Source organism: Camelus dromedarius, chromosome 12, assembly GCF_036321535.1.
Source record: "Camelus dromedarius isolate mCamDro1 chromosome 12, mCamDro1.pat, whole genome shotgun sequence".
Classification (NCBI taxonomy): Eukaryota; Metazoa; Chordata; class Mammalia; order Artiodactyla; family Camelidae; genus Camelus; species Camelus dromedarius.
The window spans coordinates 7,213,702-7,236,575 of NC_087447.1; the positions used below are offsets into that span (position 1 = coordinate 7,213,702).

Here is a 22,874-nt window from a genome sequence, read left to right on the forward strand (position 1 = left end):
CCTGGACCATCAGCGCCTAGAATCCTCGTGGTGGGCAGAGGGCCATAATCACAGGGATTAGAGTCATCGAGTCTAAAACTTGATGGTCAGAGAGTCTTGGGAGATCTGGAATCTCATGTGTCTGGAATCTTGAGGGGAATTGAATCCTGGGGGACAGAGCATTAGAACCAGGAAACCTTGGAACAGAGAATTTGGGGGAGGGTCTAGAATTTCCAGAAGTCCAGTATCTTGCGGGGGGTCTAAAACTTGAAACTAGAATTGCTGAACCCAGTGGTCATGTGTAACCATAGCCTTCAGCCCACAGCCGAAATTCCCTTGCTTGACAGGTGGCCTTTCAGCCTCTGCTTGAATACTTCCAGCTATGGGGAGCTCACTACAGAGAATCATGGGAGGGAGAGGACAGCCCAGAGTGCTGGCTGGCTGTGGGGGAAGGAGGGAGGTGGGGGCCACACTCCTTGGGCTTGCAGCCTCCTGGCCTGGTGCTGCTGCCAGCCAGAAGGACAGTGACTTCCAGAGGAAATGCATATTGATCCTGCTCTCAGCCTCCGGCAGCCTCTCCCAACACAGCTTTTCCCTCCCGAGTTTGCAGCATGGAGGTTTTGGGGGTCACCAGTACCTGAAGAAAGCTAAGGCCACTTCTAAAGCTGGTCTGGGTGAGGAGGGTGGACTGGTGGTGGGGTCCTTGAAAGTTTCTGAAGCCGGGCCAGGCTGCCCTTGGGGTCAGGAAACTCTCGACAGCAATCTGAGAGTGGGAGCTACCTCCCTGCCCTCCCACCCCTGCCCTAAGCTAGGGCGTGTCCTATAGCAACTGAGGGTTGTTCTGAGGGTGGAGGCCTGAGCACTCCAGCTATCACCTGCAAGGCACAATATCTGAGGACTTGGCAGTGGCCTCAGCCCCTCAAGGTTCCTTGGCCCCATGCCCATATTTCCCTTGGAGAACCTCCCTCTACTCCTCATTTGGGGTACCTCCTCCTCCCACCCTGTTACTTCTCAGCTATAGCTCTGCTCCCTTTGGGCCCCCCAGCCCTGTCCCCCATTGGGTACCCTGCACTGCCCCTCCTTTTGTCCTGGCCCCCTCCTGCCCTTCCCCCTCTCCAGGCTGTAATATCCGTTTCACGATTTGGGGGCTGAGTTGCTATAACAACAGACGGCGATTGTGTTGTGAAGAGCAGCTCGCTCCCTGTGCTGCCTCCCGCGCTGCCTCCATCCCTGCAGCCTGGCCGGCTCCTCTCCCTGCCGCCCCCCAGCCCCAGCCCCAGCCTGGCCTCTTCCCAGTGTGTCTCTGCATATGCGTGCCCAGGTCCGCTCCACCCAGGAGGGTGACGTGTGACTGCCTTTTCATGGTTGCCTGTGTGAATATGGTGGATGAGTTTCACATTGGGTGCATGTGTGCATGTGTGTGCATGGGCACGCACGCTGTATTTGCTGCATTTCCCCTCCAGTGTGTTTCCTCACTGGACTGCGTATGGGAGAAGGGCCACATTGGGTGGGTTCCTGTTGGGGGTGGGTGTCTTGAAATGGTGGGCCCCAACTCCATCGGGCAGTCTGAACCTTGGACCTGGGAGGGGGAGACATCCCTGTAGCTGGGGAAGGGGCAGGGAGGTGAAGCAGCTGCCAGGTGACCTTTCCTGCCCTTGATAGGCAAAGGTGGCCCAGGGGGCTGGGGATGGGAACCTGAGACAAGGGCTCACCTCTTACATCTCCCTGCCCCTGCCCTCCCCCCACCCCCTTCCCACACCCATTCATAAGGGTCTGAGAGACAGCCTCTGTGAGTCACTGTACCTGTTTTGTCTGCCCATCTATGCCCTGTGCCTGGCTAGGCAAGTCTGTGTGTGTGTGTGTGTGTGTGTGTGTGTGTGTGTGTGTGTGAGAGTGTGTGTGACTGTGTGTGAGTGTAGGCATAGGGAGAGCAGCAGTAGGGGTTGGGCCAGGCAGTGGGCTCTGGGGTCAGAGGGGCAGTTTCCCATCCACAGGCCCTGACTCAGCAGTTCCCATTCTCTGGCTCCTCTCGTGGCCTTGGTGGGGCCATCCTGAGGGTCTCTCCAAGGTCAGAGTAGGTCTCCCTAGTCTGGAACCTGGCTCAGGGGTCTCTCTTTCCAACCCCCAAGGTTCTACAGCCTGGGTCCCCCTCTCACCCCCTCACAGGCTGGGGAGAGAGACCCCTGGTGGAGAGGTGCCCCCACTCATCTACTCAGTAATGGATCACTCTGTGCAAAGTGCCTCAAGGGGACAGGATGACCTGGTGGGCAGCTCCTCTGTGTGCACTTGTTCTCCTGGACATGCATTTGCCTCCAAGTGTGTAGGCACCTGTGTGTGTACCTTCTTGAGCAATCATGTGCCTCCTGTGGGTGTTGTACCATAGAGGGGCATTTCTGCAGGTGTTCCTGTATGTCCCTTTGGGAGTGCCTGTGTGCACATGGATAGGTGTGCATGGCTCTGAGTACACCCCCGAGTGCCCATGCATGCATTAGTGGTCAAATGTGAGTGTTCTTGCATGTTGCCTCTGGCTAAGGAAGCTCCAACTACTACCTGCTGTGCAGATCACAGACCATGCAACAGAAATCAGGGTCCTGGAGTGAGCTGGCAGAATGGTATCTCTCTCTCTTTCTCTCTCTCTCACACACACACACACATACACATTGCCTCATTCAGAAACCCAGTGTCCAACTCTGTGGTACACATGCTAGGTTCCAGGTACACCTTGGGTTGGCTGAGTGAGTGAGGGGGTCACCTTCCTTCCACACTCATACCCACACACAGTGATGCAGATGCCCTCATAGGGAAGACCTTCACCCCAGCACCACATTCACTCAGAAACTCTTTGTTAGGTGTTGGAGAACAGAGAAGGAGCTGCTGCCAGCCTCCCTTCAGTGGTCTGGGCAGTGTGTAGCCACGCCCTTGCCTCGAAACCTACTCCTATCCCAGTCCAGAGTTCCAGGCTGGACTGGGAATCAGGCTTCAAACTCTGGGATTCCCTTGAAGCAGGGCTGGGAAACCCCAAGCCCCTAGGTCTACCTCTCCCCATCTCTGCCTTTTCCTCCCCCACTGCCTCCGTCCTTTTCCCAGCAAAGACCCTCCTTCCTCAGTTCTAGGGGCAGCCAGTGGGCCCTTGGGAGGTGGGAGGCGGAAGCCGGGCAAGGGCTGGAAAAGGCCCCCAGCAGCTGCGGGAGGAGTCCCCCTTCCCTAGGCTCCGAGTAGCCCGGGCTAGCCCCTGGGCGTAGCCAGCAGAGGGCGCTGCGGCCCGGGTCCCCGCACCGGTCCTGCTCCCTCGGTGCCCAAAGTCTGGGCCCACAGTCTTCTCTTCGGCTCACACTAGCCCTGGGCACTGCCACATGGGCCCGCCGGCTGGGGGATGCAGGACCTGAGGACGAGGGACTAGAATGCCTGGGTTTCCGGAAAAGGCACTGGGGTTGGGTTGGGGGTCTGCCTGGTTGAGGGCCTGGGTGCAAGGGTTAAGGACCGCGAGAAGCTGGGAAGAGGCTCGGATGCCCTGAGGCTGGGACGCCTGGGTCCTTCGCGGGGGAGGCGGGGGGCCTGTGGAGCAGCGGGACTGGCGGCTCCTGCGCCTTCTCATTGGCTGCGCAGCTCGTCCGTTAGCGCAGCGTGGTCCAATGCACGGGCCTGGGGGGCGGGCACTGGTGCTGATGCTGCCGTCAGTCGGTGTTGCAGGGATGCGGCGGCGGGAGCAGCCGCCCTGACTCGCGGAGCATCCTCCTCCGAGCGGCACCGCGGCGGGGCGGGCGGACCGGCAGGCGGGCGAGGACACAACGGGGAGCGAGAGAGGCGCGAGGCGGCCGGCACCGCTGGCCTTGGCTCTACCACCCGCCGGAGACGGGGCAGCCTAGGGGATCTGATCCCCACCCTTCAGTTCCTGGCGCCCCCAGAACCAGGTACGCGGTTGGGGGGGTGGCTGCGGCGGAGACGGGCGGGGGGCGGGAGCCTGTCGGGGGAGGGGAGCGACTGGAGGGGCAAGGGAGGCAGGAAAGATAGATTGGGGGGCGGGGGCGCTGCCTCGCTGAGAGGGCTGGCTGGGTGACAGCAAGGCGGCTAAGGGATTGGAAGGGTTGGGGGTCGGAGGCTCCCTGTGGAAGGGGCACTGGCCCTGAGCTGGGGTGAGTGGAGAGGGGTGGGAGGGAGGGTTGTTGAGGGGAAGGAATGGGGCAAGAAGGAGGGTCATCTGGAGAGCTGTGAGGGAGGCTCTGAAGGAGGGTCCCCAGCCTATGCTAGCCCCAAGGGCTGGAAGCAGTGCTCAGCCAGAGGGGCTGGGAAGCTGCTGTGCTCTGAAGGGTCTGCAGGGGAGAAACCAGCGAGAAACTGGGCTTCGTGGGAGAAGGAGAGGGGGCTGTAGAGGGGAAAGGAGTGGCAAGGCAGGGAGCAGGGGCCAGGCCAAGGGCTCTATAATGGGGGGCACCACAGAGGACCAGGCTTTACTGGGGGATGGGAGCCAAGAGGAGAGGAGGTTATTGGGAGGGAGCAGAGGGGAAGGTGCCAAGGTGCTGGAGGCAGAGATGGGTCTGTGCTGGTGGAGAGCCGGGAAAGATAGGGGGGCCTGAGGGAGAGGAACGGAAGCTTGCGGGGGAAGGTTGGGGGTGATGAGAGAGGGAGACTGGGAAATCCGTAGGAGGGGGCTGTGCTGGGGTGGGAATGCGCCGGGGGCGGCGACAGGGTTATGGTCAGAGAGTGCTGCAGGGAGAGGAAGCCGCAGGGCCCTGGACTTGCTCTCCCACCCCAGACAAGAAGGGGCCACTCCTCACGTCCCAGCCTCCTCCCCAGCTGAAGGAGCCACCTGCCCTGGGTTCTCTGGGCTGGGGTATGAGCCCTTGAAGCCTTGATGGGCCCTTGGAGGCAAAATTGGCTTTGGGGGGCTGTTGTATTCTTTACTCTCAACTCACACCTGATTCCTAGGTGACGGTAGTTGGTGCCTCATTGAACCAGCAAAGGCTGGGAGGGGGCTGTGTCTTGGTGCTGGAGGTGAAGGGGGAAGCTGTCCAGACCTGGGGTGATGAAATTAATCTTAGGGTGTGGGTCTTGTGTCTCTGGTCCTCTTGACTGGCTTGGGGCTTCCATACACCTCTGTTTTTTATGTTAGGGGGTGGGGTCTGGTGGGTGAGGACTTCCCATTCATTCCTGACCCTCCCTCTGTCCACTTTCCCAGCTTCTGTGTATTCCTTTGTGGGGAGGGTAGACTTGAGGGCTTTGGATTCTCTGTGTTCTGCCAGAGAAGTAGAAAGAGAGAAGGAAGACAGAGGAAGAAAGAAAGGAGGGAGATTGGCTGATCTGTTAACTGTAAGGCCTTCTCTTTTGTGGATGCTTCAGCCACTCAGGTCTCTAACTCCTACCTACGGGAGACTGGCATTCGAGGCTGGGCTGGATCTTTCTGGGGGCAGGGGAGGAGTCTGACTGGGGGTTCCTTCATTCCTGCTAGAGGAGTTGTTATCAGACTGGTCCTGTTCTCAGATCCACAGGGGTGGGCGGGACTGACCGACAGGCAGAGGCCGGAGGTCACAGGGTGGCTGGGGAGTTCTCTCCAGCAGCCCGGGCCTCTCCTGCCTTTTTCTGGCTTCTCTGCCTGGGCTGACTCCACACTCTGGGTTCCTGAGGGGAGGGGGCTGGGCTCCGGAGGGGCTGTTGGAGACCTCTTTTCCCTCCAGGCCCTCAGTCTCTATCCAGGTCTAGTTGCTCCCTTCTGCCTGCCCTTGCCAGTGACACAGACAACCTGACACTGATACATACACTCGGTGGCACCCACCCAGACACACACCTACACAGGCACACGCACCTGCGTACACAATACACCTCCCGGCAGCACACCGCCTACACTCCCCGCCCAGAGAGACAGCCACCTCACTGCCTGCCTCAGAGACCTCCCCCAGGCACCCTGATCTCCTGTACATGACACACACAGGGCTCCTACATGCCCCCAGAGCCACAACACTGCGTGCTCAGCCCTCACCCTCAGATAGACACAGCACCCCCATCCAGCCAGTCACCTCCACAGATCCACATGGCTGTCTCAGGCACACCTGTACTCTTCCAATGTACCTGCGCTCCCTGGGACACATCCTCCCTTCCCAGACAGACCAACCCCCACCCACCTCCCCAACTCATCATTCACCACCACCGTCTCATCTCAGCCGTAAGCACTTTGTCCCCGGCCTTTGTGTGCACGACCACAGTCCCTCCCAGTCTGGTCCAGCACTCAGCCACACCTGGCCTTCCTCAGAAACTGCCCATGTCCAGGCACCCCAATCCCAGCACTGATCCTCACACACAGGACCCTACCCCTGCCTGGTGTCAGAGCCATGCTGTTCACTCATTCCCAGTCCTCATGGGGACACCCTGACTGACAGTGTGAGCACATGCCACCCATTCTGCTGCTCCATCTGCTGGGGCGGCTCCCGGCCTGGACCCGTCCACACAGGTGGGGCTACAGCTCTCAGAGACTCATTCAACAAATAATCTGACATGTGCATGGCACCTTGCCTTCCCTCCCAAAGCCATCTCTGATGGTTAACAAGGTGGAGTGGAGTGAGAGTGAGGCCACCTGGGCTCAGCTCTGCCAATCCGTGAGCCTCAGTTTCCTCATCTGTAAAACGGGGGCCCTCATACCCACCTCATGGAGTTCTTTTGGGGACTAGGAGAGATAATTAGGGTGACAATAATAATAGTAACAACTGTATTGACAGGCATACTTTGTTTTATTGTGCTTCACACTGTTTTTTTTTCAAATTGAAGGTTTGTGGCAACCCCGCATTGTCCAATGATGGTTAGCATTTTTTTAGCAATAAAGTATTTTAAAATTAAAGTATGTGCCTTTTTTAGACATGATGCTGTTGCACACTTAATAGCCTACAGTATAGTGTAATGGGGAAACAAAAAACCCATGTGACTTACTCTATTGCAATATTCACTTTGCTGAGGTGATCTGGAATTGAACCCACAGTATCTCCAAGGTCTGCCTGTGCTGTGTACCTACTGTGAGCCTGGCTCTGTGCTGAGCATTCTGTGAACTTTACTCTCTCTGATGTATTTGTCATGAGCCCAGTAAACGGCCACAATTTCATTCATCATCATGACCTTCCACGCACGTGTGCACATGCCTGTCATGTATACCTTTGGGAATATTCCCAAGCCCCTCCTGTTTACACACAAGGCTGCCCCTGGAAACCATCTGTCCCCTCTGCATCACTGGGGTCTACCCACCTGGGTCGTCATGCCTGAGCTGTGCTCAGCACAGAGGTGGGCATAGGCGTGAGCTCACCCTTTCCACCACCTACCCCCAAGTTCCCAGGCACCTGCACTCCGGCCCCCACTCCGCCGAGTCATTCATTTGCAGCTCGGTCTCCAGCCCACCCATCTCCTCAGCCCCACACACCTGGCAACAGCCTCATCACGCACATCTTAAGCTTCCACTCTTGTGCCCAGCTCCCTTCATGCTTATCTCCATGTCCATGGACACCTGCTCAGGGGGACCGGCACACCCCCCCCACCCACTTCCAGCTGTGCTGCTATGGAATCTCCACTAGTCTCCAGACCCAGTCGTCCCTCTCCCACCTTCCAGGGTGGGAGGAGGGCTCAAGGGGCAAAATCTGAGTCCCAGCTCTGCCACTTACAAGCTGTGTGACCTTGGGGATTCTGCACCCAGTCAGCTCCCTAGCACCCTCTTCCCGCAGGTGGACTCTGCAGCCTCCAGCCAGTGGTGATGGGAGCTGGAAGGGGTAAGGGTTAGGGTGACTCAACTGCCCTCAGGACCTCAGCCCACTCTCTTCTCCCACAGAATCCTGTCCCATAGGAATGGGCACTCAGAGACCCCTTCTCTTGTCTGAGTGTCCATTTCTCCATCTGCAAAAGGGGGCAGTTATTAAGCATGACTGGCTTACTTTCCTTACCCGGCTCTGGTGAGAATCAAAGGAAACAGAAGACACATGGAATTTTGCAAACTATAAAATGCTGAGCTGAGGAGTTTTAAAAGTGAAGATTAATATAACACATGCTTTTCCACTTTAGTCTCTGCTAGGCACTGTTTTAAGTGCTTTGCATGTATTAACTCTTAATTTCAATGATGCTACTACTGTCTCTATTTTACACATAAGGAAACTGAGGTCCAGAGAAGCTAAGTAACTTGTCTGAGGTCACGCAGCTAGAAGTGGGTAGAGCTGGCATGACCCCAGGCTCCTGAGTCAGTGCCTCTCATCCCTGCACTGTCTCAGTTTTGGTTTTGCCTCCTGCTGAGACATGGCTGGATGTCGATTTGCCTGAGGTCTTCCTTTGTCACTTCTAGGTCATCAGAACTGGAAGGAGGGAGTAGGAAGGGGAGGTGGGACCTGTTGGCAGCCCGCCGATCCCACCTGAGGTCTTAGGGAGGAGGGAGAACTTCCCAAAAAACACCTTCTGCAATTGAAAGTGACCTCAGAGCTTAAGTAGTTTGATGCCCCCTCCCCTATGAGCATCTCTATGAACTCCCTCTTGAGCATCTCTGAGCAGCAGTCATCCGGCCTCAGCTCACACACCTCCACAGACGGGGAACTCACCACCCCCACGGAGGTAGCCTACTCCACTGTTGGATGCTTGGATTGCCAGCAAGTTTCTCTTTAGCTAGAGCCAAAATCTCCTTCCTCATAACACGTACTTCTCCCACCTGTCCACAGGCTGCCTTCTGGGGCCGCCAGAATGTGTGTAAACCCGGCTCTTCCTCCCTGGTGCCTGGGGGAGGCCCCTGCTGTCACACTCCCAGCTGGCGTGAGAGGGAACTGGCATGAGGAGAGGCAAGCCAGAGGGATGCTGGCGTTCCCCTGGCTGGAGGTGTGGGAGTGTGTGTGTGTGTGTGTGTGTGTGTGTGTGTGTGTGTGTGTGTGTGTGTGTGTGTGTGTGTGTGTGTGTAGTTTGTAGATGTGGCCAGAAAAGGGGATGTGTGGATGCTGGGAGAAGACCCCTGGCTAGGGGCTCTGCCAGGGTGGGGATGGACCATTTCAGCCTGTAATTCACATCCATTCACTCAGTTTGTGGTATGGGGGCTGGGGACTTTGGTCAGACTAAAAGGCCCAGGAGTGGAATTGTGGATACAATGGGAAGCATCTAGAATGACAGTGAAGTTGATTTTGGTCTTGCTCTTCTCTGTGGCCCTTGGGTCAGTCACTGCCCCTCTCTGGGACTCAGTTTCCATCTCAGAAAAAACAAAAGGCATCAACTCCATGAGCTCTGAAGTCTGTCTTTCAGTGCCTAGGATAGACTCAGTCTGTGTTGTCTGAAGAGGGTAGTGGTCCCTGTGAAGGGTGGGCCAGAGAAGGGTGAGCTCTGGGCCTGACATTGCCCTGTGGCCTGTGGGCAGTGCAGGGTAGAAGAAAGGCCTGAAGTGCTGGAGCCAGCTGACCCCTTACCTGTACTTGCACCTGGGCAAATGAATCCATCGTTTGGAGCCCAGTTTCCCCATTTGTAAGCCAGGGGTGACAAAACTACCTTCTAGAACTGGAGGATTAAATAAGACTGCACGTGGTGGTCTAGCCTGGCACCCGATGCCCAGTGGGGAGCCCAAAAGTTGCAGCCCAGATGCCACACTGGCACTGGCCTGGCCGTGGGAAGATGAGGAGGCTGTCAGCCTAGGAAGACCCAGAAAGACTCTATGAGACCAGATTCTGTGGGGGAAGAGAGTAGGCTGAGGTCCTGAGGGCAGCTGAGTCACCCTGACCCCCACCGCCTCCAGCTCCCATCACCACTGGCTCGAGGCTGCAGAGTCCACCTGTGGGTAGGGGGTGCTAGGGAGCTGACTGGGTGCAAAATCCCAGATTACAGGGGAGAAGTCAGATCCCCAGGGGTGCAGTGGCCCTGGGCCAGCAGTGGCTGGCAATGTGCACTGCACTGACGTCAGTCAGCAGGCAGGATATCCCAAGGCTGCTCTGGCCAACATCCCAGCTCTGGCACTGGAGAAGAGTTGGTCTTGGGGAGCAGAGCGTGGACACTGTGGGTGTAGGGGGGCTTCCTCTGCACAGCATGAGCCTGGGGGGCCATCAAATTGCACAACTCCGGGGGACACCATTTACTTGATGGAGTTGTGCAAGGCAATGGCTCTGGCCCACAGGGAAGAGATCTGTGGCCGGAGAGCTGTGCACCAGGAGTTGAGGAAGGATGGAGCATGCTAGGTTAGCAGGAACCCCCTGCATCCTGGGAGAAAGAGTGGGTGGGAGGCTGGCTCAGCAGAAGCTTGGTCCTGAGGTGGGGAAGGCTGAGGGCTAGAAGAAAGGAGTGGTGAAGAATAGCGGGCTTTCTGGGAACTGTAGGATGGGGCGGGGTGGAAAGGACCCAGGTGTCCGCTGCACTGACACTCCTCTTGGGGCTGTCTCTGCCTCACAAGCCTGAACCAGCCCCGAGGGTCCCTGAGTCCCTGGAGAGAGGACACAGGGAGGATTGGGGCTTCCTCCTGGCCAGCCCTGCAGCCCCTGTGCCCCCAGCACTAAGCCAGGCTGGCCTGTGCTGCAGAGCTGCGGGCTGTGGGGAGAATGAGTAATGAGCCTTGAGGGGCCTCAGGCCCAGACCATGCCCCCGCTCCTCCCAGAGGCACCGCAGAAGCCCAGCCTCTGCCCCCACCGCTGCTTACAGGCACGTGCCTGCACACAGCGCCCACTCCTTTCCCACACTCTCCCTCCACCTCTGGGCACACAGAGACCAGTGGAATTATGCCCCTCCTGGACTCTTATCCATTTTACTACTGCTGCTCCCATCCCCCAACCAGGTAACATTCCTTTGGCTCTTAGGACCCAGACATCTGCCTCCCAGCCTCTGGAGGCCTCCTCACCATCCTTCACTCTATCTGTCCTCTGCCAACTTCCTGAATAAGGGAGACTCTGCCCCTAGGCTTTGTCAGCAGGAACCCCTCTGCCACTCTCTGGAGGGCGGGTGGGATGTGAGTAGGCAGAGGGACTTGGGGGTGGGGCAGGGAAAATATTCCCCTCCCTTTCCTGAGCTGAAGGGTGAGTGGACAGCAGCACGAATCCTATTCCATCTGCCAGCAGAAATCGATAGCTAATTAATTCCCTCCCCAAAATAGTGTCCAGAGGTAGGGGTTGGGACTGGGAGAGAGGCACAGCTAGACTGAGACTGAGATCCTGGGGGGAGAGGGAGGGAGGGAGGATGCCTCTCTTCTGTCCACCAGGGCTGTGCCTCTGCTGGGGGTCTCTGGCTGCCCCTTCTGAAGAAGAGGGGATTTTGGCCTTTCCCTCCCCCAATACTGAGAGTCCCCCTCCCCTGCCCTGGGCTGGGGTGGGGGTGCATGTGTGTGGGGGTAAGGGCGTCAATCAGGCTGGGAGCAGGTGCTGCATTTAATTTGATTGGCTAATTAGCCTGTGCATGTTAATTATCTCTATTACCCAATGAGAAGAGGCAGTGGCAAAGCTATATATATCCTCCAGTGTTTGGAGGGAGAGGAGACTGCCTGCCTGGATTGGCTTCCCTCCCTGCCTCAGAAGGGGCAGCCCTTGGAGGGGTGCTGGGGCAGGACACTTGAGTCCCTCTTGGATCCTATAGAATTGAGGGAGCAGAAAGCAGTCAGAAGGAGCCAGATAGGAGGACCTGAGAAGTGCATTTTGAGGGTCTCTTGGAGATGGCTCCCCAAACTCTACCACTGGCATCCTGAGGTCTTCTCTGCCCCATATTCTTTCTGCATAACTATCATTCCAACCATCCCTTCCCTCCCATGAGCAGAGGCTCAACCCCTCACTATGGCTTTTTAGGGGACCTTTACCTTCTCCCTCTTTCTTCATACCCCAGCTTCCTCCCATGTAGGGAAGAACCACACCCATCCAACCTTCTCTCACTCCAAGTTACCTTTCTCCTCTTCCTGTGGTTCACATCTCTCTGAACTACACCTGTGGCTGCCCTGCTCTTTGTCTCCTTCCTGGAGATGCTGGAGTTAGATACTCGTGGGTCTAAGTCCCAGTTCCCCACTGCCTGGCTGTGTGACCTTAGGCAAGTTCCTCCACTTCTCTACGGGGGTTCCCCAATGGTTAATGGGAATCGTTTCAGAGTGAGTAAGTAAAATAACATTTGTAAAAATGCTCAGCATCCAGGGCTTTAACAAATGGTGTTTGAATTTGGAATTTAATTTTCTCTATCTTCTCTTTCCTTTTCTCCCCATCAGGCCACCTTTCTCCTCCACAACTCTTCTGTCTCTGTCACTTTTCAGGTGATTTCTCTTCTTCCTCTTCCCCGCCAGATTCAGTCTTTTCCTATCTCTTCCTAAACTCCAGCTCTTCCCTGCTTCTCTCCCAGGCTTCTCCCCACCTCCTTCCCTTCCTCCCTCCCCAAAATAAAATCAATGTAATATTCAGGAGGGTTGTTGGATATAAATAATTACGACTCGGAGTTTAACGAGATGCAAATTCCCCTCCCTGGCGTGGGGTATAAATTGCTCTCTGACAGCCCGTTACAAGGGTAATCATTTCAGAAAGGCAATTTTATGCAAATGATCCTGCCTGCCTCCTAGTGGCTCCCCCAGCCCTGGATGGGGAGGAGGGTGGAACTGAAGGGTGAAGAGAACCCAGGTACCAGCCCAGGTCCAAGGCGGAAGACTGGGAACTGGAGGTTGAGAGTGACAATCATTTAGGTTCAGGAAGGATCTGGACTGGTGAGCAGGGGGTTGGGGCCCAGGAATGGATGAGTGTGATTTGGGGAGAATTGGAGACAGGAATCAGATGCTTGTGTCCCTGCATAGATGGACTTGGGGCCTGGATGCTTGGGTCCTGGCTGACTTCTCTCCCTTGCCCCCTTCCCAGCCAGGTTAACCAGTGATACCATTGACAAATTGGCGTTTAATTAATCCCAATGAATTATGTAGCAACTTCATTATTCAGCATTATCCAGGAACTGATGAGAGAGAGCCGTGGCTGGTGGTGGGAGCCAGTCACAGAGGTTGGGTGGCTCAGAGAGGAAGGGGCTGTGGTCACCAGCTGGAGGAGAGTCTCTAGGCTTCACCCATAGGAGCTGGCCCTGGTCCTGATGGGAGGCAAGAGTTAGGGCATTTGGTTGGGCTGCTACTGGATTCTAAGGTGTTACCTCCCTACCTATCCACATCTCAAACCAATAATGCCCCCAAGCGAGTGCCATCTCCTCCCCTCCAAGTGTTGGACCGCCAGTTCTCTCGTCATGGTGGTGTCTCTCGCTTTGAGACCCTCTCCAGGTCTGGCGGCTCCTCGAGTCCTAAACGGAAATAATTGAGCGCTTGGTGGTGGGAGGGGGGAGCTCGACACTGACGGCTCCCCTCCCCTAAGCCCCCCATTAACCCTTTCCTCTCTGTTTCCCCGCAGGCATCCCTCACCCATACTCCGTCGGAGCGGGGGAGGGGCGCCTCCCTCGCCGCCCGGGGAAGCCAGCACCTGGGCCTCTGCACGCCTCACCCCGCGGCTGGGCCCATGGCACCGTGAGCCAGCGAGGGAGCCCCGCTCGGCGCAGGGGGCGCCCGGCCCCCTCCCTGCCCCATGCGCCCACGGCTCTGAAGCCTGAGCGGGGCCGGGGGCCGGGCGGGGCCGGGGCTGCCGGAGGCATGGCGCCCGGGAGCCCGTGGCGGCCGCCGTCGCTGCCGCTGCTGCTTCTGCTGCTTACGTTGGCGGCGGGTGCGGGCAGCCTGGAGTTTGGCGGCGGCCCTGGGCAGTGGGCTCGCTATGCGCGCTGGGCCGGTGCGGCGAGCAGCGGCGAGCTCAGCTTCAGCCTGCGCACCAACGCCACGCGCGCGCTTCTGCTCTACCTGGACGACGGCGGCGACTGCGACTTCCTCGAGCTGCTGCTGGTGGACGGGCGCCTGCGGCTGCGCTTCACGCTCTCGTGCGCCGAGCCAGCCACGCTGCAGCTGGACACGCCGGTGGCCGACGACCGCTGGCACATGGTGCTGCTGACCCGCGACGCACGCCGCACGGCCCTGGCGGTGGACGGCGAGGCCCGCGCCGCCGAGGTGCGCTCCAAGCGCCGCGAGATGCAGGTGGCCAGCGACCTGTTCGTGGGCGGCATCCCGCCCGACGTGCGACTCTCTGCGCTCACGCTCAGCACCGTCAAGTACGAGCCGCCCTTCCGCGGCCTCCTGGCCAACCTGAAGCTGGGCGAGCGGCCCCCCGCGCTGCTGGGCAGCCAGGGCCTGCGCGGCGCCGCCGCTGACCCGCTGTGCGCACCCGCGCGCAACCCCTGTGCCAACGGCGGCCTCTGCACCGTGCTGGCCCCCGGCGAGGTGGGCTGCGACTGCAGCCACACAGGTTTCGGCGGCAAGTTCTGCAGCGAAGGTGAGCCTGGGGAGCCGCCGCTGGGCTCCTGGGCGCGGGAGTGAGGAGCGGGGGGTTGTCCCAGGATCTGGGCCTGTGAGGGCGCCTGCATCACGCGGACTCTGGCTGGAGGGCGAGTGAGAGTGTGTACCAGCACGCGAGAGTTGTGAGGGGCGTGTGAGGACGCCTGTCCCAAAGAGAGGGCGCGCATGGTCCGCCGGTGAGCAGCAGGAACGGCGTAGTGCGGCGGATTGCCGTGGGTGTGGCCAGCTTGCTGACCCTGTGTGGGCGTAGTCAGTGCGGGAGCAGCCTTGTGAGCCCATCCAGTGAGCCTCCCCCTGTTCCCCAGTGAGGGTCCTGTCTTGACTTGTGGGTAGGACTGTGTAGTCAGGCCCTGCTGTCGAGAAGATGAGGGTCCGGCGCTTGAGGGGGTGTAGGTCGGATGGGTGACAGACTGTGAGGTGCTGGTGAGGGCTGGTGGAGGTGCTCTGAGGGCGGGGCCTATGAGAGGCACTGGGTGGGGCCTTGTGGGCGGGGACCACTTGGGAAGTACAGTCAGGGACCTGTGAGGGAGTCCTGAAGACAGTGTGTGAGGCTTCTACGGTGTGTAGAGCGTTAGGCGGTGTGTAGGGCTGTGAGGGTGAGGGTCAGCACGGGGGGCCGGGGCCTGTGGGGAACGTGGGTGGGGCCTTGCGGGCGGGGCCTAGGAGGCGGGGGGTGGTCCGTTCAGGAGGGCGGGGCCGCAGTCGGTGAGGGTCCGCGGGTGGGCGGGAAGTACTGCCTGAGAGGCGGCGACAGGACTGGTGGGTGAGAGCCCGGGCGTGATGGCGGTGGGCTTGGGGCGAAGGGCGGGACGGCGCGTGCGAGGACAGGTGAGGGCGAGTGGGGACTTCGAGGCTGTGACTGCACGCGCCAGGAGGGCGGGAACCCGGAGTGAAGGAAGCAGGAGGGTGAGGGTGGCTGAGGCCTTTCAGGCTCGGGACTAGAGTTGATTTGGGTGAGAGGCAAAAACATGGCTGGTCGTCTCTCCCGGGTGAGAGACTGGAAGTGGAGGCTTCTGTATTAAACGTCGGAGCCCTTGTGAGCGTAGGGTTTGCGAGGGAGACTAGAGGGCTGGAGGGCGGTTGTGAGAACTCTGGAGTATGGAATTGAGTGTGGGATAAGAACTTGAAAGGGAGGTTAAGGGAGGGAGCGTTTCTGCCAGCTCCCTCCCCCTCCCCCAAGAGGCAGTGTTGGACGAAGTGAGGGGACAAGGTCGAGGGTGGAGCCAAGCCTAGGGTGGGCTGTGGTTTTACTGGGAATGGGGAAAGGAGGGACTTTAAGACACCTGTACTTGCGTCTGGCTGGGGAGTGGGGGAGAGGTTCCCCATCAATTTGGGGGCAGGGCATGTGCATCTCCTTCCTCCCTGGTCTGCGGCAGCTGTTTTCCAGGAGGTGTGTGCAGACAGACAGGCTCTCCTCTCCCTGGCACTCCTGAGGCTGTGGGCCACTTAACAGTTGTGTGTCTGCCCTCTGGGCTATGGGGTCTTTGGGAGTGTGTGCATGTGCAGTGTGTGCCCACAAACCCCAGGGACTGCTTTGGGGACTGCCAGCCCCTGGACAGCCACCAGAGGAGCTGAGTCAGCAGGTGTGGCTCTGGGCTTGGGAAATCTGTACTTTGCATAGTATTTTGATGATGTATCTGTGGTTGTGGTAGAGGAATAAATAAGGAAGGTTTTTGGATTGCTCTTGGGGGTTATTTGTACAAGGTTGTGGGATGTATCTTCAGGAACTGTGTGTATTAAGTTAATCTGACGCCTTCTTGCCTTTTCTCCAAGGAGTGCAGGTGCTCCCTAAACTGTGAAATTGTGTGTCTGGGTGTGTTTGCTTGCATGCAGAGGCCCGTGAGTCTGGCAGTGTGTACAGTATGTGCGCATGGTCTGTTTGAAAGTAGTGTTTACAAACAGAAGTCCAGTGCCTAGTAAGGAGTGTAAGGGCATGGGCTCTGTGTAGGCACCATGTGCATATGTTTCAGTGTAAGACCTCAGTGAGACACCTGGACTCTGTGAGGAATATTTCATGACCTTTAACTTGAGTCTCTGGTCCTATGATCCCCTCCTCTCCAAGCCTTCCTAATAGGATGAACCACCCTTCTGATGGAAGGGAAATTTGAGCTGCAGAGGGGCTACAGTAACTAATCCATGGTCTGACTGGCAGAATGGGGCCTGGCTGTATGAAAAAATGTAGCCAGAGGCCCCCTGGTCAACCAGAGCGCTTGTGTTCATTCCCTGAAAGGATTCATTGGCCAGAGGACCCCAGTGAGCCACAGAAGATGTATGCTTCTGAATGCAGGTTGTATGGTTGTGTGTCATAGATGTGTCTGAGTACCTGTGTGTGACAGGGATAGTTGTGTGTCTCATATGTATAGGTGCTGCATGTGTATGAGATGAGTTTGTGGTAGCTGTGTTGGGGCTGTGAGGGGTGGCTGTGTATCTGACCCATTGTGTGTGTGTGTGTGTGTGCATGTGTGTGTGAGATAGCTGTTGAGGGAGTTGTGCTTTATCTGTGATAAAAGGGTAGGGATATTCATCTCTGAATGTGTGTTTGATAAAGATCTGTGGAATGAATGAAGTTATATTAACAAGTATTTGATAGGATAAAGGCTTGGGGTAAGGCTGTATGCGTCTGTGAAAAATGTGTATGTGTATATTTTCAGATATATGTTGTGGGTGGGCATGGGGGTTGTGAACACTATTAAACATCTGGAGGTGACAGGCACAGTGGCAGCTCTGCTGATTCCCCTCCTTACCCATGACCACATTCCCTCCCTCTTATATTTGTTCCTTATTTCCTGGGCAGCTTTTGTAATATCCTGTGCTCATTACACTTCTTCTAGTACATTCTCATCCAGCCAAGCAGGAAAGGAGTGAGCTCCCATCCTTGGGTATTGGGGTTGGGGTAGGAAGACTTTAAAGGGAACTGGTCTGACTCCTGATAACTGAGACAGATCTCAGGGCCAGAGTCCTCAAGCTTCCCTGGAAGTTACATTTACTTCATTATTAACTTTTTTCTGAGATTGAGGACATTTTTAAAAACCAGTAATTCACAGTACCCCTTATAATACCAAATAGTAGTTATTTTTATATCATTTATTGTGAAAATAGATGACTCAAAGCTACTATGAATTCAGGAAAGCTTTTAGATGGCTTTGATGTTATATTTGCCATTGTGGTTAATCAAATATACATTAGAAAAAAAAAGCTTCAGCTTTATATGCAAGACATACCAATCTGCCCTCAGATATTTGATGTGCATATGGATTTGTGGATCCTTTAAAATCCTCCCTGCCTTCCTGGGTCTGGGCCTACCCATTGACTGGGAACCTCCATGCTAGGACATTTTTCTGCTTTTCTCTGGGGGGTCTGGCCCCAGGTAATTGAAGAAAGAGCTAAGTATGAGTGACTGAGTATGTGTACCGCTGCTGATTGTTTGCCAAAGCTGGGATCAGGTAGACTGGGATTTTGCACTGGTTTACATGTGAACTCCCCCTTGTGTCTCTCATGTGTGGGGAGAAAAGGCTGAAAAGTGATGAAGTAAGAAGGATGTGCAGGTGTGAGTGGGAGACCCAGAGAGGAGTGGGGGTGCAGAGGTACTTGGGAGAGAAATGAAACCAGTGGTAATGCATGTGCTGGCAGGGAGATAGATGCATGGGTCTCGTGAGTTTTTTGTAACTTTGTTGGTAGTTTAACTCAACAGGTTGTTATCAAGGCTTCCTTTTTGATGCGCCTTGTGTTGGGGAGTGGAAGGTCAGTCAGAGGTGAAGACGCTGCTCTGGGAGCTGACTGCTTAATTGGGGAAGCAGATAAAAAACAGTCCAGTGTGTGGTTAAGAGACCAGGTTCTGCAGTCAGACTGTCTGTGTACTGACCTTGGACTTAAACTCTCTCTGCCCTGGTGTCCTTATCTGTAAAATGGAGATAATACTAGTACCTAGCTTACAGAGTTGTTATGGGAATTAAATGAGCTAATTGAGATAAAGTACTTAGAATAGCGCCCAGCACATAGAAAGTGCTCAATAAATAATAGCAAAAGAACAGCGTGGTTTATGCAGTGAGATGGAAAGAGATGCAGTGAGGCAGTGTAGCTTAGTGATTAAAACATAGACTTCTGAGGCTCAGATCTGGGTTTAAATCTGACTTCTCTACTTACTAGTCCTGTGAGTCAGATGAATACCTAACCTGCAGACTAATTTTTTCTCACTTGTAAAATGGAGATAAGCATGCTTATCTCACAGATTAGTTGCGGGAATTAAATGAGTGTCTGGTACATAATTAGTGGTGAGTAAAGTAGTTACTATTACAAACAGAGGGCTCTTGGGGTTTTGAAGAAGGGGAGAGTTTACAAGTTGGGGGATTGGTAATAAAAGGCATACTACTTAAGACTGGCCTTTAACATTGATTAGTGAGCTTGGGTTTGGGGAGGCCACGCCCAGCAAAGGAATTAGTAAGAACAAAGGTGGGGAAGGGGGAAATGTACCTCATGTCCATAGAGGGGCACCAAGGTGTATAGGGAGAACCGTGGAATCTAAAGGAGGAGAAGCAGGCTGAGGCCAGGTCTTGAAATTTTAAACTAAAATAAATAAAACTAACATTTATTGGATGCTGTGTACAGAGTATTGGTAAATGGAGCCACAAAAGAATTTTGAGCAGGCAAAGGACTAATAAGAGCTGTGTTTTGGAAGTTGGGAGTGAAGTGTGGAATAGAATTTGGAGAGTGGAGTTATTCTGTGGAAAAATCAATTGGGAGATGATAACTTAGGAAAGAGATATGGAGGCCCTGACCCTCGGCGATCTTGGGGAGTGGCGAGGAAGGACGGGGGCAGCTGTGGGGCAGGGATAGCAACAGTGGTTGAGAACTGTTGTTGAGACTGAAGCTGTAGGACTCTGCCTTTTCCAGGTGGGGGAGGGCTCAGAGATGTTGAGGTTTTAGGTTTGCATGGTTGGAAGGATGGTGGAGGGGTGAGAGGGGAGGGAGAAGTTGGGAGGGGGAGCAGGTTTGGGTCACAGATCATGCACCTGTCTTGGTGTTCCTAGATGGAGGTGTCCAGGCAGGTGGAAACAGGAGACCAGAGCTTTGAGTTGAAGGTGGGGCTGCAGATGGAGACCTGGGAGTCATGTGTGTGGAGAGAGAGTATTTGAAGCTTTAGGATCGGATGAAGTGGCCAAGGAGAAGGGGAAGAGACTTCAGGGGGGCATACAGTTGGAAGGAGGGAGAGGAGTGACTGCAGACACACGAAGGAGCGGTTAGGATAAAAAGAGAATCTGATCACTGTCAAGGGAGGAGAGAGCAGGACCTCACAGCTAGTGAGCATTTGCTAGGTGCCTTGAAGGCATGACTGCCCCGTGAGATGTAAGAGCTGGAATCTGAACCTGAGCTGACTCCAGGGCCTGTTGCCCCCCACCTTCTCTATGCTGTCTCTGAAAGGAGAGGCGGTCAGTCAGCTGTGTCCATGGGTGCCCTGCGTTTGATTTATTGAGGGTACTTAGGACCAATGTTTCATCAAGAACCAGTAACCTCCCTGGATTCTTTGGACCACAGCTTTTCCTTTAGGCCAGTATCTGATGAGGGTGTTCCTGTATTTGTTGGCCAGCACTGAGAGAGGGCAGTGGGAATCAATCAGCAAAATCTCAGTCTCCCTGAGGGAGCCCTGGGGGAGGAACTCACCCTAAAAAGTGGGGCATTGTTCCCTAAAAGCTCTCCAACATTTACCATGTTTCAGATGGAAATCTTTCTAAAATACGTTGTGCACCTCTCTGTCTCCCCGAGCATATTTGGAATGCGATTTAATCTTTTCCGGATGACTCAGTATGTCATGATTCCCCTCAGGTGTTGCACCAGACTGTCACACAGTGGTTCCGTTGTTGTAGTTTGTCCCTGCCTGAAATGAAGCCTGGTTGCTGTACTTTCGAGTTCTTCGTTCTTCGATTAGCTTTTTCTAGTTTTTTCCACGTCTGTCCTTAGGAGGTGTTGTCAGGTAGCAATGGATATCCTTCTCTCTCTCTGTGAACTCAGAAATCAGCATTCCCACCATGTTAGAATTATGTGTCACCAACAGGGAGTGGATTCTGAGTTGGGTCTGAGAGGCTCTCCTATGAGAAAATCACAGTTTTTAATGCGTAACTGTTATGATGTTGGTTTTGGCTGCTCAGAAATTTTTCTTTTCTTTTGTTCTGGCCTTCAACACTGTCCTTGATAATGAATCTGCGGGAATCCCGAGTTCGTGTTAGCCAAGACGATACCATTTATGCCCTCTGGTGAGGCAGTCAAGACCTGTGTGTATGAAAGTTGAGTAAATGAGGTCACATACGTGGAATCATTCTGTCAGCTCCAACATCTAATACCTGTGGTCCTGACAGTTTCTGCTCTTGGAAAGGGCTCCAGGCAGAACAGGATGGACAGCTCAAGAGAGCTGTGCAGGGAGAAACTGTTTTAAGAACCAAGAGACCAGTTAGATGCTCCCAAGGAGAGCCTCATATGGCAGAATGGTTAAGAGCGTGGGCTGCCAGGTTTAATCCCCGCTTTGCTCCTTCTAGCTGTGTGAACTTGGACAATTTGCTGAATCGCATTGTTCCTCAATGTCCTACCCTGTAACATGGAGGTCATATATTGTTGTAAGGACTAAGTGAGTTAATATACGGAAATCCTTTACAATGTGCCAGGCACTATTCTAAGCGATCAATGAATGCTACTATGATTATTAAGCCTTGTGGTCAGAGAAGGCGTCAAGGAAGAGGTGGGACTTGGCTGGATCTTGAAGGATGACTGAATGAGATTTGTGGAGGTGGGAAGGAAAGGCCAGGACTTCCCCACCAGGAAAACACCCTAAATGAAGAGTCTAGGGATGTGAGTCGAGTGTATCAGGGGCTGGTGAGGAGACCAAGATAGTTGTTCTCTGTGGGAGATAAAATCAGAACTGTGGATTAAAGCCAGCTTCTAGAAGTCTTAACTTTCAGGCCAAGAATGTAGCCCACCGGAACTTTTAAAGCCAGTCAGATTTGGGTTCAGATTTTGACTCTGACCCTCGCTAGCAGTATGACCTTGGATAAATTTCTTGCACTTTTGAGCTATGATTTCCCCATCTGTACAAGGAAGTGATAGCAGTATCTACTGATGAGATAGCAGTGGGGAGGAACTGGAACCATGTTCAGAAAGAGCTGGGCACACTTGTAGTGCTCGGTAAGTGAGACGTGTTCATTTTTTATTTTGTATTCATTTAACAAACACAGGCATGCCTTTTTCTCAGCCAGAAACTGTGCAAGCAGCTGGGTATACAGAGATGAATGAGACATTGTCTTTGCTCTTGGAGATCTCACAGTCCAGTCAGGAAGCAGGCATGGAAACAACTGTGATAGAGATCTGATAATAACATGAGGTACATATCAAGAGAGGGATGGCTGACTCTGCCTGGGAGGTCAGGTCAGAACACAGGGCAAGGTATATAGACCTGGTCTTAAGGCAAGAGTCTACTTTCTCAGGCAGGGTAGGGAAGGATGTTTCAAGCTGAGGGAATAGTATGTGCAGAAATGTGGCATATTAGGGAAATGGAAAGAAACTGGGTATGGATAGAGCCCCGATTGTTGCAGGAAAGGAGGTTGAGGGAGGCGTGGTCAACTTGGAATGGACTTTCCTGAGAATATTGGACTTGATCCTGTGGGCCCTGGAAAGCCTTGAAGAGTTCTAGGCAGGGCCATGACTTGGTTGGATGGCACTGGCAGTGCTTGGAGTATGAATTGCAGGGTGACAAGACTGACTGTAGGGGGAGATCATTTAAGAGCCTTATTAATGTTCCGAGGAGAGGATCTGGTGTGGGTCTGACCTTGGGGCTGTGCTGATGGTGATCGAGGGATGAAAAAGGTTTCTAGGAGTTGAGTTTTTAGAGTTTTAGAAGATGGAACTGGTAGGACCTGGTGATTGGTGTGAAAAAAGAAAAAAAGAGCAAGGCTGATTTCTGGGTTCCTAACCTGATCAGGCAATGCAGGCAACAGGAGCAGGCTTGTGGGGGAAGGGTTCTGAGGTCCATCTTGGACATGAGGACACAGCCCGTGAGACACTCAGATTGAGCTTCTCTGAAGGCGGGTGCATATATCAAGCATAAAAGAGAGATTTGTCCCGGAGCCACTGAAAAGTTCTGAGCATGTGTGCACGTGCATGTGTGCATATGTATGTGTGCCTGTGTGTTGCTTACAGCAGTGCTTAGTCAGGTGTATCTGGTACCTGTGCCAAGAGAGCCAGGCTGGGCGTGGGTAGGGGACCAACCAGCAGGAGGCTAATGAAGGAAACCTGGGGTCGGGGGTGAGCGTGGGGGCTCTAATGACCCAGAAGCGCAGCGGAGAAAGGCATAGGAGATTTTGTTCTCCTGGGCAAGTATCCCTTTCTGTGCGGAGGAAGTAGATAACACACTGAGCTCATGAGGGTTGCCGGGAAGCTGCTGGTCCATGACACACATTGAGGGTCTGTACAGTGCCTGGCTCGTGGCTAACTAATGGCTTCTCTGGAGCCTGGCAGAGTGTGGGGCACATGGTGAGTGTTCAGGAAGTGTTGGTTGGAAGCAGTGCCTTTGTTGAACTCAGGGAAACAGGCACTTTGTTGCCAGGGGTGG

General features: G+C 54.8%; 1 protein-coding gene across 24 annotated transcripts in view; it reads left to right on the top strand.

Annotated features, from left to right (window-relative positions):
- Positions 1-3,649: 3,649 nt before the first annotated feature.
- NRXN2 (neurexin 2) overlaps positions 3,650-22,874 on the top strand; it is a 106,487-nt gene continuing 87,262 nt past the window's right edge. For 21 of the 24 annotated variants that reach the window (XM_064492165.1, XM_064492180.1, XM_064492176.1 and 18 more), the window contains exons 1-2: positions 3,650-3,890; positions 13,296-14,258. In XM_064492165.1, the coding sequence (XP_064348235.1) occupies positions 13,532-14,258 (727 nt within the window). In that variant the 5' untranslated portion in view covers positions 3,650-3,890; positions 13,296-13,531. Of the gene's footprint in view, positions 3,891-13,295; positions 14,259-22,874 lie in introns of those variants that run through there. The other 3 variants (XM_064492173.1, XM_064492175.1, XM_064492172.1) reach the window with 2 other exon arrangements.